At 34.6% G+C, this 19,170-nt stretch overlaps 1 protein-coding gene across 1 annotated transcript in view; it reads right to left on the bottom strand.

Moving 5' to 3' along the window:
- LOC129218399 (E3 ubiquitin-protein ligase HUWE1-like) overlaps window positions 1–19,170 on the bottom strand; it is a 736,974-nt gene that overhangs the window by 185,232 nt on the left and 532,572 nt on the right. Inside the window, exon 61 of the mRNA XM_054852650.1 lies at window positions 12,504–12,700. Within this exon, the coding sequence (XP_054708625.1) occupies window positions 12,504–12,700 (197 nt within the window). The remainder of the gene's footprint in view (window positions 1–12,503; window positions 12,701–19,170) is intronic.

Genomic DNA, 19,170 nt, shown 5'->3' with positions numbered 1-19,170 from the left:
CCTTCATTGACTTTTCCTAACTATTTATTAAGATCTTACAACAGTAGTTCCTTTTTCTTTAGGATTATTATTATAGTCGCTATAAATGTTTATACCTAGAAAGACTGACTACGGTCATTTTGACCGCTAAGAGAACCTTTCTTTATGCATCCGTTTTCTTCTTTTTTCTCTTATCAGTTGTGTATACTATGGACTATTGTTAAGTGTCAGGGTGAGTAATGTTCTTTTGAGCTTGAGTAGTACCTGCTGGTGAGGTTTAATTTTTTGAACTGTTAGGAAAATGCGAAACACCTGCTGGTTGCATGGTTTCAGTTTTCTGCTATCTGCACAGGGGGCAAAGTTGGGAAAGGTAAATTTAAAAAACATGTGACTGGACACGTGAAATTACTTGGGTCTAAAAAGCAGTAAATATAAACAGGTAAATTCCAAACATGTTTGCTGGAATTCTTTTGTGCACCAAAACATGTGCTTTGCTTGAAGCATTGACGTTTATTTTCTTCGATGATAATGAAGTGCTCAGTCACATAATTATCTTCATGATGTCGAGAAGAACCGTTGACAAGCAAAACTTATAGGAACATTAATTCCTGAAACTGTTGCAGATTTATCTGAAACAGATTATGGTTCGAATGAACAGTCTGACTTATCTGAAGAGAAATATATTCCTAGTGATGAGAATAAATTGCTCTAGTGATGAGATTCAGGGGGAAGTTTCAAATGAGGAGTTAGATTGGGAAACTAAGGGTGTAATTTTGGGGGACTCTATGGTAAGGGAGGTGGTAACACAGTTGGGAGAGTAAAGCGTAAGGTGGCTTGGTGTTGTTTACCAGGGGCTCGGGTAAAAGACGTTAATATGGTTGCTGAAAAGAAGGGAGTATTGAATAAGGAGGACATGGTTACTTTGTGGGTGGGAACAAATGATGTAGGCCACAGTAAAAATGAGGAGTTTTCTAGGGAATGGGAATCCCTGTTGGATAAAGCAACCAGCTTTTCGACGAATGTCCAAGTGGTTGGTTTGCTTCCCAGGTATGGAGTGCATAGGAGCTGGCTAAATCAACGTGCTAGAAGTATGAACTTGCTACTGAAGTCAATTTGCGAAAAGCGCAGTATCAGGTTCATTGATGTATGGAGTCATTGTAAACGGGATTGGATTGCTAGGGATGGCCTGCATCTGAGCTCTACAAGGGTCAAAATGGTTAGTGGATTAATTTTAAGGGCTTCAGAGTCAAAAAACTAAGTTGGAATGGGGGGCATGTTTCAAGCATCAGGTATCGAGAAAATGAAATTTTTTTGGGTATTGCTAGAAATGGAAATAAAGTGACGAACAAGAGTAGTAATGTTAACAATTGTAATTTAGGAAATTTCAGGGTGTTAAATAAAAGCAACTTAGGCATGCTTAAAGTTTTCTATACCAATGCTCGCAGTATTAGGAACAAGATGGATGAATTGAAAAGCATAGTTATGGATGAGAAGTTGGATGTTATTGGAATTACAGAGACATGGGCTACCGAATCTGATGCAGAGTTATTACATATTGCTGGGTATAATTTGTTCAGACAGGATAGAGTAGGTAAAAGAGGTGGTGGGGTTTTATTTCATGTTAGAGACAATTTTATTTGCAATGAATTGGTCATAAATGATAAGCCTACTGATATTGATATGGTTTGGCTGGAGTTGATGAGCAGTAAAGGCAAAAAGCTACGGTTTGGAAACATCTATAGGCCACCTAATTCAAACCAAGGACAAGATGAACAGATGTACCGTATTATTAGTGACATGTCCAGTAAGGGATCCGTTATCATAATAGGGGATTTCAATTTTCCGGGTATTGATTGGAATAATTTTTATCCTGGTAATGGCAAAGAAGAGGAATTTTTAAAAGTAATTGGTGACTGTTTCTTAGATCAAGTTGTAACTCAGGGAACTCGAGAGGAGGCAATTTTGGATCTAGTTTTTTGTGACATAGGTAGTTTTGTTCAGGGGTTGAGTGTAGGGGAGCATATTGGAGATGGTGATCATAACAGCATTAGGTTCCGGGTTAAATTTGAAGTGTGCAAAGATGATAATTTTAGGTTTGTACCCAATTTCAGGAACACTGATTTTGTTGCACTTAGGCAGAGCTTGAAAGAAGTTTTTTCTTCAGGGTTGGAAAATAGCGACGTAGATCAGCAGTGGACGGAATTTAAGGATAAACTTGCTAAAACCGTTGGGGACTATGTTCCATTTAGGAGAAAAGGTGTTAATACCAAAATTTGGCCCATGTGGTTCTCCAGGGAGACTAAAGAAGCTCTTAATTATAAGCAAGCCACTTTTCGTAAGTTTAAAGAAACTGGTCAGAGTGCGGAGAGACTCCAGTATAGTGAGGCAAGGCGAAATTTTAAGTATTTGGTACGGATTCAGAAAAGGGAATTGGAGCAAAGGCTGGCAGATGACATTGATGGGAACCCTAAGAGGTTTTTTGCTTACGCTAATTCTGGGAAAGCTCGAAACAGTCAAATTGGGCCTTTGGTTGATGAGTGGAAATTTAATCCAAAACGATAGGGATATTGCAAATGTTCTAAATAACTTTTTTTCCAGTGTGTTTAACGATAACTGTATCTCAACAGTTGATACTAACAAGACACAAGCTATTATACAGCTTGAGGATTTTGTATTTTCCAGGGAGGAGGTTTTATTTCATTTGAAAAAGATTAAAGCAACTAAAGCTCCGGGACCAGATAATATTTATCCAAAAATTTTAGTTGAATGCGCAGAGGAATTAGTGGATGTTATTTTGAATATTTTCAATGCTTCTTATAACTCGGGGACGGTGCCAGAGGACTGGAAGCTGGCTAACATAACGCCACTCTTCAAGAAGGGGTCTAAGTGTATTGCTGGGAATTATAGACCTGTAAGTTTAACTTCGGTGACTTGTAAGATTTTCGAAACTGATCAAAATTAAGATCACGATGTTCTTAGAGACTAATAGTCTGTTGACTAGTTTGCAGTATGGTTTCAGGAAAGGTAAACCCTGTACTACTAATTTATTGCATTTCTACGACAAGGAGCAGAAAATGTTATGGATCTGGGTGTCTTTATAAATCAGGACTTCAAGTTTAGTCAACAGTGCAGTATTGCTAGTAACAAAGCCAACAAAATGCTTGGGTTCATCAATAGATCTATTTCAAACAAATCTAAGAAAGTTCTTCTGCCTTTATATAGGAGTTTAGTAAGACCTCATTTGGAGTATGCCGTTCAGTTTTGGTCGCCTTATCTGAAGAAAGATATTTTTGTATTGGAAAGGGTTCAAAGAAGGGTAACTAAATTAGTAAGGGGACTCTCAGATTTAGATTATGATACCAGACTTAATAGGCTTAACATGTATAGCCTAGAGCAAAGGAGAGTCAGAGGGGACATGATTCAGTTATTTAAATTTATCAAAATGAAAGTTGTAAATGGATTAAATTTTTGCGGGGAAAGCAGGACAAGGGGTCATTGTTTTAAGCTATTTAAATCTCAGGCTAACTTGGAAATCAGGAAAAACTACTACTTTAGCAGGGTCGTGGGAACTTGGAATAGCTTACCAGAAGAGGCGGTAATGAGCAAGGGAGTGGATAGCTTTAAGAGGGCCATTGATCTTCATTGGGGACTAATTAATTGACTAGGACCAGCCTAGCTGGGCCCAGAGCCTGTTGCTGGTCGTCACATTTGTATTTGTACACATAGAATGAAAACCCATCCGTTGAAGATTTTTGAAAAAAGAAGAAAAGTATAAATAACTAATGAATGCCGACTTTATAACTTACTAATTTTTGTGGAATATATTTTAAAGCTGTAAACAAATTTACTGGTTTCAAAATCACAACTTTTGTTCATATATCAATAAATAAGTTATTTACAAATATCAACACTTATTCATAATTATCAGTAAAATGGATCTTATAACTGCATTGAGAATGTAAAACTAAGAAATTTACAAATAACTTATTTATTAATATACAATAAGTTGCTTGTTTTAAACCTGTAAATTTGTTTACAGCTTTAAAATATATTTAAAAACATTAAACCTTTAAAACATCGTTTCTTATATCTCCCATACATCTACAGGATCAAAAATCGATATCAATAACTAGTTATTAAGAAATCCAAAAGCTATCTGGACATGACATCCTATGAATATGCAAGAAACATCCTCCGGATGTCTATGAGATATCCAGAATATCCCCTGGATATCTCTGAGATCGCTGCGGAACGTCTAGACATTTTCGACGTCAGTGGGAGTCAAAAAAGTGCAACCTTTCGACCACTGGTAGATATTCATTTAGACATTCGGACATCTTATAGTCATCTTTTGGACTTGCCTCATCTCTAGTTCTATAGCTAGTGGATCTCTTATAGATGACTTTTAAAGATAGGTGGTTGTCTGGGGTAATAGCAGAGAAGAGGAATTTTTGAAAGTAATTGGTGACTGTTTTCTAGATCAAATTGTAACTCAGGGTACTCGACAGGACGTGATTTTGGATCTAGTTTTCTGTGATATGGAAGTTCTGTTCAGAGGTTATGTGTAGGGAAACACATTGGAGATAGTGACCACAACAGTATTAGGTTTGGGATTAAATTTGATACGCAAAGTAGAGAATTTTAGGTTTGTGTCCAATTTCAGAAATACTGATTTTGTGGCACTTAGGCAGAGTTTGAAAGCAGTTTTTTCTTCTGGATTGGACAGTAGCGATGTGAATTTTCAGTGGGCAGAGTTTAAGGAAAAGCTAGCGAAAACGGTTGCGGATCATGCTTCCTTTAAGAGAAAGGGTGTTAACACAAAAAATTTGACCAATGTGGTTCTCCAGGGAAACTAAAGACGCTCTAAATTACAAGCAAACTGCTTTTCATAGGTTTAGAGAAACTGGTCACAGTGCAGATAGGCTCCAATATTGTAAGGCAAGGCGTAAATTTAAGTATTTGGTACGGATTCAGAAAAGCGAGTTGGAGCAAAGACTGGCAGATAACATAAACAGGAATCCCAAGAGGTTTTTTGCATACGCTAATTCGGGGAAAGTTTGAAATTGTCATATTGGGCCACTGGCTGATGAGCACGGAATTTTAATTCAGGACAATAGTGATATTGCTAGTGTTCTTAACTTTTTTTCAAGTGTTTTTAATGATAACTGTATCTCAACAGTTGACATCAACAAGACACAAGCTATAGTACAGCTTGAGGACTTTGTATTTTCCAGGGATGACGTTTTACTTCATTTGAAAAAAATTAAAGAGACTAAGGCTCCGGGACCTGATAATATTTATCCAAAAATTTTAGTTGAATGTGCGGAGGAATTAGCAGATGTAATCGTAAATATTTTCAATGCTTCTTATAACTCGGGGACAGTGCCAGAGGACTGGAAGCTGGCTAACATTACACCGCTCTACAAGAAAGGGTCTAAAGGGAGTGGGGGAAATTATAGACCTGTGAGTTGAACTTCTGTGATTTGCAAAATTTTTGAAACATTGTGAAAAATTAAGATAGTAAATTTTCTAGAGACTAATAATCTATTGACTAGTTTTCAGTACGGTTTCAGGAAAGGTAAATCTTGTGCAACTAATTTATTACATTTCTATGACAAAGTTACCATGGCTTTGGACAATAAGAAGCCTGTAGATGTTGTTTACATTGATTTTCAAAAAGCTTTCGATAAGGTACCGCATGTTGCTCTACTTAGCAAATTAGCTGATATAGGAATAGGAGGGAAAACTTTCATTTGGGTAAAAAACTGGCTGACCGGAAGGAAACAAAGGGTAGTTGTAAGGGGAAATTATTCTAATTGGAGTGAGGTTTTACGCGGGGTTCCTCAAGGATCAGTGTTAGGGCCTGTTTTGTTCATTGTTTTTACGAACGATATTCACAAAAATATTTCTGGGAACATGAATTGTTTTCCTGATGATGTCAAAGTTATGGGGACTGTAGAAAATGAAGAACAAGCAAAACAGCTGCAAGAGGATCTAGATCATATTACAGAATGGGCTGATAAATGGGGTATGGCTGTTAATGTTGGGAAATGTCAAGTGCTACATTTAGGGCATGGAAATAAGTGCACAAGTTATTATTTGCAAGGTTCAATCATTAGTCAGGCAGACAAAGTTACTGATCTGGGTGTCTTGATAAGTCAGTATTTAAAGTTTAGCATTGCTAGCAACAAAGCCAATAAGATGCTTGGGTTTATCAATAGATCTATTTCAAACAAATCTAAAGAAGTTCTTCTGCTCTTATATAGACGTTTGGTAAGACCTCATTTGGAGTATGATGTTCAGTTTTGGTCTCCTTACATTAAGAAAGACATTAATGTATTGGAAAGGGTTCAAAGGCAGGCTACACAGCTAATAAATGGACATTCTCATTCTCTTATCATGGACTCGACCAATGGGACATGATTCGTTTGTTTAAATTTATTAAAATGAAAGATGTTACGGGGCTGAAGTTTAGCACTGAAAACAGGACAAGGGGTCATTATTTTAAGCTATTTAAATCTCAGGCTAACATGGATGTTAGGAAAAATTATTATTTTTGCAGGGTAGTGGAACCTTGGAACAGTTTACCGGAAGAGGTGGTAATGAGCATGGGAGTAGATAGTTTTAAGAGGGCGATTGATCTTCACTGGGGATTGTAAATTGACTAGGATCAGTCTAGCTGGGCCAAGAGCCTGTTGCTGGTCGTCACATTTGTATTTGTATAAGGATTAAATTAGCATATTAGATCCAACACACCTCTATGATAAAACATCAAAAACAAGTTTTATTTTTCCCAACATTCTATCAATTAGGTTTAATTAATGAAATTACTTTTTTTTGAGTACTTATAAATAATAATCATTAAAAATTCTCTTGGAAAACTAACAAATGTATGATTTCTCAAAATGAATGCAGACAAATTAGCTAATTCATAGGACATTAAGATTAGTATAAATACAAAATAATAATAAATATTAACAATTAAAATTGGACTTTATGAGGTTGATTATAATTTTGAGGCATATTTAGAATGTTAATCACAAACTCAAAATCAGAACATTCCATTCACACATCATGCATTTATTTCAGGGTTGGCAAGCTTTCAGACACTACAGTAAAATCATGGTTTTTACCATCCTGTCAGAAACTATACTTTTGTATAAATTACATTTTGTGACAAAATATCAAAAACATTGATAGGGCTGTAACATGATGGTCTTGGATTTTTTTGAATTTAAAAAGTGTTAAAATTCATAAAAAATTAAAAAACACGTTTTTTTCTGTTTTGCCCAAAAAAATTGCTGGGCCAAAATACAAGTCACCAAAGATGGCTGTCCTGTCATGATTTCTCACTTGGGATTTTCGTCAAAATCTTTAAAGTACCATTATCTCAGGAATGGTAGAATATATTTTGTTGCATTTTGTTTTGTATAAAAGGATATTTTTTCTTGTTTAAAAACATATGCTACATTTTGAAATATGTGCTTTAGTTTTTTTCCACAGTCTTATGAAAAAAAAGGCTAAAATAATGTTTTTGATATTTCTCAAATAATTCAATTTTAAAAATTTTCATTTTTTTTACAGTTTATTAGTACTACTGAGCACTATGTTCCCTGAAAACTAGAGCTTCCACTTTTTGTTTAACATAATGTAACAAATTCTGTAAATAGTAATTATTGTAGTAACGTAACCTGTAAATAGTTTCCCATAATGAATATACAACCCCTTAACATATGGCTAAAGTATACAAACCCCCTATTTCTTTTTTATTCATTGATAAAATTTGATAACGGTCTACTATTTTCCAGAAGGATAACGGTCTACTATTTTCCAGAAGCGTTTGAATATTTGAGAGATTTCTTTCGGTGTGTATATAAACCGTTACGCTGGATAAAGAGTTGAGTTTCGATTGAGAATTTGTACTGAGAGTGTGTATTAGCTCTGTTTATAGCGAGGCATTTCGCTGCGTTGTTTTTGTTATTTGGAAGTAAATACGTGTGTAACCGTTGAGTTTACAGTGTTGAGTGATATATGCTTAATTGCTGATGATTATTTTAGCAGTTGTTAACGATTTCTCCTGTACATAGTGTAAATAAAGCTCCTGTGTTTTTATCAAGAACTGTGTCTTAATTTCAAGAAAGTGGAAGTCGCACCGAATCCGTTACAATATTTTAGAGGCATTTGAAAAAATGAGGGTTTTTAAGGAACTATTGACATAATTGCAGACCTGAAAATTCAAAAAAATTTCTGCAACAAGTGGCCAGAAAACACTTTTGATTAGTTAATACAGCGAATCATTTTGAGTCTCTAATTTATCCAGTAATTTTTTATGAAAACTAGAACCCTGCTCCAGTCGATTCACTGTACTTCCCCGCGCAACCTTTCAGCGTAGCGCCGAAAGAATCATTAAGCTAAATGTTCTCATCAAATTTCATACCCTGAATAAAATGGCGACTCAAAATAAAAATTTCGCTACATAACTTAACTAAAAGTGTTTTCTGGCCACTTGCTGCAATTTCTTTTTTTTTTTTTTTTGAATTTACAGGTCTGCAATTACGTAAAGAGTTCCTTAAAAACCCTCATTTTTTCAAATGCCTCTAAAATCTGTTAAACGAAAAAGTGGAAGCTCTCCTTTTCAGGGAGCGTAGTGCTCAGTGGTACTAATAAACTGTAAAAAAATGAAAATTTTTAAAATTGATATATTTGAGAAAAATCAAAAATATTAAACTTTTTTTTTCAAAAGACTGGAACATAGGCGGATTTAGGACTGAGTTCCTGAAGGGGGAAGGATTTTTTTTAGCAACATTTTTATTGCCCCCCCCCCCACTCCTAAGTTTTTGTCTGTTTCCTGTGATGCATAAGTCCATGCTTTACTTTTTTGTGTGTCATTTTCATTAATGTGCGTTTTCATGCTGTCCTTTTTAATTGACCTTAAGAGAGGGAGCTGGTATCAAGAGAGTGATGCAGGGCTCCCTTTTAAGTGGGAAATAGAATATCTCCAATTTTAGGGGGTCGGGGGTTTTTCCCCCAGAAGAAATTTTGTAAAATGGATATAAAATTCTGCATATTGAAGTCTTATAAAGGTTAATTGGATAGACATAGAAATTGATAACTAGATTTTACAGTTGTACAGTATTGTTCAAACTTTGTAAGAAACAGCCATTTTAAGTTTGAAAGAAAAAATAAACTAGATTTCTCATTACAACAACCTTTTTTTAATTATAGGTGGTGCAGAAAACGAAAAGGAATAGAGATAGTGTATCATTTTTTTCCTGGCTAAACAGATTAACAATATGCAGTAGAAGTAATTGGAGCCTACTTTGCTTAGAATTTTCAAAGACTTATCTAATTTTTTTCAAGGATTCTGAAATAAATAAAATTATTTAACGCCCTTCATTTGTACTTTCCAGTCTCTGGTATTTTAGTAATTGATTGTAAATTTTTGCAGTCCTGTTCTTACTTTGGGAGAAATAACTATTTTAACTTTAAAAGAAAAAAGAAACCATAGATTTCTCATGACAGCAACTTTTCTTCAGTTGCAAGTGGGGCAGAAAACGAAGAGAAATAGAAATAGAAATACAAATACAAAAGTGACGACCAGCAACAGGCTCTGGGCCCAGCTAGACTGGTCCTAGTCAATTTACAATCCCCAATGAAGATCAATGGCCCTCTTAAAACTATCTACTCCCTTACTCATTACCACCTCTTCCGGTAAGCTGTTCCAAGGTTCCACTACCCTGCTAAAATAATAATTTTTCCTAATATCCATGTTAGCCTGAGATTTAAATAGCTTAAAACAATGACCCCTTGTCCTGTTTTCAGTGCTAAACTTTAGCCCCGTAACATCTTTCGTTTTAATAAATTTAAACAGCTGAATCATGTCCCCTCGGTAAGAAGTAGTATTTTTTTTCCGTGCTAAACAGATAGACAATATGCATAAGAAGTAAGATAAAAGCAATCAATACAAAAGAATTTTCAAAATACTGCATTCAGGATTGAATAAATAGCAAGATATGAAACATGTGAGTCTCAAAACTTTACTTCAAATAATATATTATAAACGTGAGAACCATGATTTTTACATTTTTAATACAGGATGTGGCAAGGAGCTGAATTTGACATATGTTGGCAGTCCTCCCCCTCTACTATTTGTTAGAAATTTTAAAATTTAAAGTTTGTAGCCACAGTTTTCAAGCACTTAAAAAAGAAATTAGTTTTTTCAAGCAATTTCCATTTTTTAAGGAACGAATCATGAATTTTTTTTTTTGGGAGTTAGGGACCCACTTCAAAGCAGGGGCCATAAGCAACAGCTTGTTTATCTTATAGGCAAATTCGACCCTGTTTGTAATTCACTCTTACCTGTAAATTTTTGCTTGATTTTTTGTAATGTTTACAAAAATTCGTCAGTTTTTATGGTTAAGGGATTTTTACGATTTTAGCAATCTTTGTTAGGTTTTTATAGACTTTTATAAAATGTCAGCAAATTTTTCCAGAACTTTTGATGACTCAATTATTTAGATTTCAATAATGACAAGGACTGACTCACTTAGACTTAGATGATTATGACTTAACTTACTTTTTAAACAGTATTTATAAAGTAAGTAAAATTGTACTCTCCCTCTAAGTTAAAAGATTCATTTAATCAGAACACTCAGATAACTGAAATTTATTCAGTTTGCGATAGTATTTATTCTCTCTCTTAAAAAGGAGAGAGAGAGAGAGAGAAGGAAAAAAAACTTCTGTTTTTTAGAATTTCTCAAAAGGCCAATTAATATACTAAGAACATAAATATTATGCACAAATAAATATTTGAAATGTGGACACAAAACATAACGAGTAGAACGTTCTGTTAGCGCGAATGGGGAAGGGGGAGTTTTTCCCATTTGCTTTAGATTCTAATTTGTTGAAATAATCGTCATATTATAAGTGTTGCAGCTTAATGTATAGCTCGTTTAGCCAATATTTTCATTCATATACTTGCCCAAATGGTTTTCAGTCCAAAATAGTGAATTTAGACACATTTTCAGCACCCCAGTGACCTCACCCAGCACCCCTCTTCATTTTCATTGAACAATTCAAAAAAGAAAAAGTCATGATTTTTTTGTTTTAAGATTTTGGAAGATGTGTTGTTACTACATAAAGTCCTACCAAAACTGGGGGGCATTGCCCCCTATGCCCCCCCTATAAATCCACCCATGCCCTTCTGAACTATTCAATTTTTTTTTTTAATTTTTGGAAGATGTGTTGTTACTACATAAAGTTCTCCCAAAGGGGGGGGGGCATTGCCCCCCTGTGCCCCCCATAAATCCGCCCATGGACTGGAAAAAAAAGTAAAGCACATATTTCAAAATGTTGAATATGTTTTTAAACAAGAAAAAATATCCTTTTAAATAAAACAAACCACAACAAAATATGTTCTACCTTTCCTGAGATAATGTACTTAAAAGATTTTGACGAAAATCCCAAGTGAGAAATCATGACACGACCACCATCTTTGGCAGCCTCCATCTCCGCCTAGGAGTTTATGAATTTTAACATATGTTAAATTCAAAAAAATCCGAGTCCATTATGTTACAGCCCTTCTTAAGTTGACATGGATTTTACCATAATAAAAAATCCAAATTTTTTTTTATTAAATATTTATTCAATGTGAACATTCAAATATATATATACAGTCCAACCTGGGATATAATGATCCCCTGGATGTAGCGAACCTTTTACTTGGTCCGAACTGAAGACCTATGTTCTTAATGTATTTTCAAACGCTTATAACGAAAGCTGTAGAATCGGCTACAGTGATCCAAAAATTCTATAATTTTCAGTTTTTCATAGCCGTTTCCCAGTTTAATTCCTCATAAATTTTTCCATGAACAAACACCATCTTCTACAGTAGTTACCCGTTTTTCACTAGAATACAACAATCCAAACCACTACTCACCTATTGTTCCTCTGATAATATTGTGTTGTGAAATTCACTCTCACAACGGCTAAATTAGACAAGTCAAAAAAATTCTGTAGGGGATTAAGTTGAATTTATTCTGAAACTGGAAAGCAGCGTGTCTATTTTCACTTTACAAGTAATTTTTCCTTTCTAAATTTACAAAAGTCACTATCTGGCAGAATTACAATTTTAAGGTTTTCTCAGTGTTTTAAGCAATTTTTTTTTTGCGACAGAAACAAGATAAACAAGTTGTAGATTTGTTTGCAATAGTTGGCAGAAAAACCAACAAAACGTACATAAAATCAAAAAATTGGATGTAGCAAAACCTCCGTTTTAGCGATCTCTCAAGTCAGTCCGCTGAGAGCTCATCATAGCGGGGTTTGACTGTATATATATATATATTACTATACTACACTATATTATCGAAAGTATTGGGACACTTTTATAAATTTGCATCGTTAAGGATTTCTCGGGATTTTATTTGAACGACTCTTGCATAAAATGAAAGTGACGCTGTTTTTATAATTAAAGCTAGAAAGTTTAAAATTTAGCACTTAATTGTGTTAAGAAATAAGCAACATACTTCCATTGATGGAGCACGAGCTTCACCATTTGGTTGTGGAGTGCTACTAACCACCACAAATGATTCTTTGTCTTTGACTAAGGTTGCATCACTTTTTTCATTACACTTATCTTGAAGTTTCCTTCTCTTCTCCCTTCTTTCTGACAGTTCATCATCTCGATGAGCCTCTAAACATTTTATTATTGTTGGCTTTAAACCTGAGAAAATAAAAGATATTAGACGATAAAAAGAGAGAAAATATTCAACTGAAAGAAATAAAAAATTGTAATAGTAAAGGGTTCAAAAGGTTAATTTTATAGCCCAAATAAGACAAATAGTTTGTTTTTCAATGGTAATGTAAGACTCAATTAACTGAACTTGAACTCAATGGAGAGACATCAGTTTAATCTTGTATAAATACAGTAAAACCTGTGTATAACAATACTGTCCATAACAATAAACCAGCATACAACGATATTTCCCTTTGGTACCTGCAAATTTCCTTTTTACTCAATGCATTTTAAATCTGCGTACAGCAATAATCATTTTCTAACAAAACCTGTCTGCAACGATATTTTTTTCTGTCTAGTAAGCTCGTTGAAGAACCTGATTTTTTTTCTTCCATCCCAAAAAAAGACTCCATAATGTCTAGAGTGAGATAAGAAAAGAACGGATTATTTCTAATTTTAGTCTACCGTTTTGTAGCTGAGGGGGTCAAAGGAGGGGGGAAGAAACGATGACAAATGTGTACAGCTGTTTATTGTAAAAAAGCCGTCGAAAACTTTGTACTATGGAATGAGTAAAAATGACATCAACGTGTATATAAAGTACAAATAAAGTAGTAAAATGGAGTTAAAAACTCAGTAAATAGCTGTTTCGGGGCTGTCATATGCAAGCCCCTTCATCAGTGCAAAAAAGAAGAACGAAAAGTCCACACAATGTAGACCAGAACGATGAATGAACAAAAATGGAAGGAAGCAAAGTAAATAGACATGGAAACCGGAAACACATGCATCACAGAACAGCAACGACACCATATAGTGCGGAAAAAACATCACAAATGGAAAAAAGTTTTTTAAAGATAAGATTTCCAAACACTGGGGAAAGGGGGTGTACTTGACAAATCATTAACTATTGAAGCAGAATTTTTCTAAATGTAATAGGATTCCCAAAAATCTAAATCATAAATCGAGGAACACCCATGAATAACCTTGGCAGAAGAAAAATCGAAAATATGATTGAAAGACCAACAGTGTTGTGCAATCGAGGAATGTTTTAAATCTTGCTTCTTGACATAATTTTCATGTTCATTAATACGGAATTTAAGAGAACGTCGGGTCTGTCCTATGTATGCCATTTGACAGTTCTGGTCTACATTGTGTGGACTTTTCATTCTTCTTTTTTGCGATGAAGGGGATGATGAAGGGGCTTGCATATGACAGCCCTGAAACAGCTGTTTGATGAGTTTTTAACTCCATTTTACTATTTTATTTGTACTTTATAAACGTTGATGTCATTTTTATTCACAGCTGTTTATATCTTTTGGAACGAGGGAGTTTTCTTTCTCCGTTAGTTTTGAACCATGTTTTGAACCTTTTTCGCCGCTAGAGGGCGCTAGAGTTGCTGGGGGTGTTTTTGCTGCTCCTGAGATAAGTGATTTTTTACTGTAATTGTTTATTTTACTACTTCAGTTTCAGTATTTTTATTGTATTTTATCATATAATTAAGTATTCTTGTGCTTTTAAGAGGCCGCATCAGACAGATTCCCGGTTTTCGTATCCCTATGTTAACCTACCGGGCAGAATGTCTTCTCATTCTTACGATAGCTCATCGGGAAATTGATATTTTCAAACTTTTCTTTTTTGACTTAATCTGTGACGACTATAGAGTGCTTCTATTTTTGCGGTTTTTCATTAAAATAATTCAAAAATTTTTTATACAAACTTGAAGTTGAACTTTGAGAAAAGGTGAATTTTTGACGAACCAGGAGGAGTTTTCGGATTTTTAAAAAAATAGAAGCATAGCGTATAATCTCAGCTTTCTAAAGATGTTAAAATATTTTCGATAGCTTTAATAGAACAACAGTAATCAAATAAATGGTGAGCCTATTCCAATTCACAAACTAAAAATTTCCATCCCCCTTTACGAAGGTACGAGATTCGCCTCTACGCAAGTGATTTATGGCCTTTTCGGGGAAACGGTCAGCACCCCACTTGTGGGCGGGTTTCTTCTCCACCTGCTGTCCACAGATCGACTGTCCTAAATAGCTGTATGGAAAGCCATTTTTCCTTCGCTTGAAAATTGCGAGGAAAAATCCTGGCAAAAATGACGCTCTTAAATAATTTTAATTTTGCTTAATTTTTAATAAATAATTGCGTTTTTTTTTTGTAAAATTATGTATATAAACATAAAATTTAAGCTTTAAAAGTATTTAAATCACGATTTAAATGCAGTTGCAAAGTTTTGCGGGGGGGGGGGGGGGGGGGGGGATTGAGAGTTTACGTGCTTCTTTCGAAGGGATAAAATTAATTGAACTCACCCATTAAATAATTTTTAATTAATTTTGTCACAATGTAACTATATATATTTTTAAATTATTACATCATATAAAAAGGAAAGAATATTTGAATGTGCCTAGAAGAAAATTTGAACTTACCCTTATCACTTTTGTTTGCTTTTCGAGTATTATTGGAATTTAAGGACAGTGCGAAAAAAGATATGTAACTCAATGGTTTTAACCCAAGGGTATATATTATCGCGATTTGTCTATTACTTCTTTTTTCATTGAATTAGCAATTAACATAAATTACTTTTAAATAAAAAAAAACGCCTTCAAAAAATACCCAGGAACTAAAAAGCAAAATATAATTACAAATACAAATACAATACAAATACAAATGTGACGACCAGCAACAGGCTCTGGGCCCAGCTAGGCTGGTCCTAGTCAATTAATTAGTCCCCAATGAAGATCAATGGCCCTCTTAAAGCTATCCACTCCCTTGCTCATTACCGCCTCTTCCGGTAAGCTATACCAAGTGCCCACGACCCTGCTAAAGTAGTAGTTTTTCCTGATTTCCAAGTTAGCCTGAGATTTAAATAGCTTAAAACAATGACCCCTTGTCCTGCTTTCCCCGCAAAAATTTAATCCATTTACAACTTTCATTTTGATAAATTTAAATAACTGAATCATGTCCCCTCTGACTCTCCTTTGCTCCAGGCTATACATGTTAAGCCTATTAAGTCTGGTATCATAATCTAAATCTGAGAGTCCCCTTACTAATTTAGTTACCCTTCTTTGAACCCTTTCCAATACAAAAATATCTTTCTTCAGATAAGGCGACCAAAACTGAACAGCATACTCCAAATGAGGTCTTACTAAACTCCTATATAAAGGCAGAAGAACTTTCTTAGATTTGTTTGAAATAGATCTATTGATGAACCCAAGCATTTTGTTGGCTTTGTTACTAGCAATACTGCACTGTTGACTAAACTTGAAGTCCTGATTTATAAAGACACCCAGATCCATAACATTTTCTGCTTGATTTATGACTGAACCCTGTATACGATATCTCATACGCTTATTTCCATGACCTAAGTGTAGCACTTTACATTTCCCTACATTAACTGCCATACCCCATTTATCTGCCCACTTAGTAATATGATCTAAATCCTCTTGCAGCTGTTTTACTTGTTCTTCATTTTCGACAATCCCCATAACTTGTACATCGTCAGCAAAACAATTCATGCTTCCAGAAATATTTTCATTGATGTCATTCATAAATATAATAAACAAAAGAGGCCCTAAAACTGATCCCTGAGGAACCCCACTTAAAACATCACTCCAATTAGAATGATTTCCTCTCACAACTACTCTTTGCTTCCTCCCAGTAAGCCAATTTCTAACCCAAAGTAAAGTTTTTCCTCCTATTCCAATGTCAGCTAACTTGCTGAGAAGAGCAACATGCGGTACCTTGTCAAAAGCTTTTTGAAAATCAATATAAACAACATCCACACATTTTTTGTTATCTAAAGCTGAGGTAACCTTGTCGTAGAAATGCAATAAATTAGTAGTACAGGGTTTACCTTTCCTGAAACCATACTGCAAACTAGTCAACAGACTATTAGTCTCTAAGAACATCATGATCTTAATTTTGATCAAAGTTTCGAAAATCTTACAAGTCACCGAAGTTAAACTTACAGGTCTATAATTCCCAGCAATACACTTAGACCCCTTCTTGAAGAGTGGCGTTATGTTAGCCAGCTTCCAGTCCTCTGGCACCGTCCCCGAGTTATAAGAAGCATTGAAAATATTCAAAATAACATCCACTTATTCCTCTGCACATTCAACTAAAACTTTTGGATAAATATTATCTGGTCCCGGAGCTTTAGTTGCTTATTGATTACACTTACATTCTATTTCCTACCCAAACATAGAAAATGAAATTTATTCTACAATTCCAGTACAAAAATCAACTAAACACCGAATTATAAAATAAACATTGATTTAAATTACTATACGATGAATTATTTTAAATGCCTAACTAATTATGTACGATCTCTTAATTTTTAATAACCTTTTGAAGTCGGGGCCTCCTATAAACAACTACATAACGTAACTAACACCCTGCTGAATCCTGAATTAAACACTAATTTAACTATACGCGAAATTAGTCTTTGAAACTAAACCTACTCAGTTACGGTAGGTAGTAGTATATAGGAGGCCCCCGACTTCAAAAGGTTTTTAAAAATGAAGAGATCGTATATAATTAGTTAGGTATTTAAAATAATATCGTATAGTAATTTAAATCGGTATTTATTTTATAATTTGGTGTTTAGTTTAGTTGATTTTTGTACTGCAATTGTAAAATAAATTTCATTTCTATGTTTGGGTAAGAAATAGAATGTAAATGTAAGCAATTATTTTTTGCTTTTTAGTTCCTGGGTATTTTTTGAAGGCGGTTTTTTTTTTTATATTTAAAAGTAATTTATTTTTTGCTTTTTAGTGGTGTAAATAACACGGCGAGCGTCTCGGAGACTTCCGACGACTGTGAAGAAAGAGTTTTTCAAATGCGTAACTATGTACAAAAAAAAAAAAAATGTTTTCATCATTTGTTCAACGTTATCAAAGGTTGCTTTCTGAAAGCAAATGCACGAGACACATCGCTTTAAGTTTAAATTTGTAAAATTGTAAATATTAGAATTGTAATATTGTAATTTATGTTTCACAATTAGTGTTATGTAACTCGTGATAAAAGTTGCATGTTTCTCATGGCCCCCCACTATAGATGAAGATTAAAAATTCCACTAGAATGAATTTTATGTTTGCTTCAGAGAATCCTTAATTCAAAATTTTCATTATCACTACTCTTAATAATATATATTTTTAGTATTTTCTTTAACTATAGGTAAAGAAAGTATAAACCTTTGTTTTATGGCCTTTTTTTATCAATGGGTTTTATATTTAATCGTTTGTGAGGGAAATTGCATGAAATTTATTGTTTTACCCTTAACTTTTCCCTAAATAACAAATAGGGTAAATCAAAGATTTGGAACCTAAGTTACCCCACCTCTAAACAAAACCACCACTAAACAAAAAAAAAAAGCACAAAAACTGGTTCCCTAAGTGAGATGATATACAAAGTTAATAAAGTACAAATCGATTTAAATGAGAGTATGATATTTGAAGAGTTCCCTCAATTTCATCAAGCCTGAACTTGATTAACATTAGACCGCCGAGGAACTATTCTGTTTCAAACAAAAAAAAAGACTTTTCCTTATCGGTACAGGCAGGGGCGTGCACAGAAATTTTGGAGCCCATCACAAATGACTTTTCCGGGCCCCTCTCCATATTGTTTACCACTATATTTCACCGTTAGTTACAAAAATATTGAGCCCCCTCCGGGCTCTGGCCCGGGCCAACAGGTGTCCCTCCCCCTCCCTGTGCACGCCCCTGGGTACAGGTGTCTTCGAGTATTTATGGAACATTGTACAAAGAAAAAACAAATCCGACGAGTTCAGAACCTCCCTTTTTTTAAGCCTGCTAATTAATATAACCGAAATTTCAAATTGAACTGGCGTCATCGTGAAATAGTAAATCCAGAATATTGGTCAAAATAATAATGTATATTATCAGTGGCGCCGACTCCATGGGGCCTGAGGGGGCCCGAGCCCCCTCAAAAATATTTTTGAGGGGCAGAGCCCCCCCAATAAATCAAGAAAATATTAGTTATATTATGTTTTCTAAACTCATAAATTTATCTTTTATTTTCCTTGTTTGAAGATAGTTTTCCTTGTAAAATACATTCAGTAATGAGTTAAAAAAAATCATTACTACGGTAGTAAGCAAGTTAAATGGTAAGCAAGTAGTGTGAATAATGATGGTGTTATAGTGCTGCAAGCACACTTAGAATTTATCCAAGTGCGCTAACTTACGGGTCAAATCTGTTGCCGGTGGGCAGCGCTGCGGCGAGCTCATGTAAGTGTTGCAGATCTGGAAAAAATATATGAGGGTTTGATTTGTGTATTAAATGGGAGGCGTGATAGTTTTGAATACTTTTGGGAATTGTGTTTAAAAGAAAAACCTTCACAAAATGATGATCCTTCGCTTCCTCGGAACCGACGTATACCAAAGAAGTGTGAAAACAACGAAGCCAGCTCACCGCACGCTTTCAAAATCCAAAAGTAGTAC

The sequence above is a fragment of the Uloborus diversus genome, chromosome 3 (genome assembly GCF_026930045.1).
Source record: "Uloborus diversus isolate 005 chromosome 3, Udiv.v.3.1, whole genome shotgun sequence".
Lineage (NCBI taxonomy): Eukaryota > Metazoa > Arthropoda > Arachnida > Araneae > Uloboridae > Uloborus > Uloborus diversus.
Note: the sequence above shows the minus strand (reverse complement) of the source record. Positions and strands in the feature narration are given on the sequence as shown.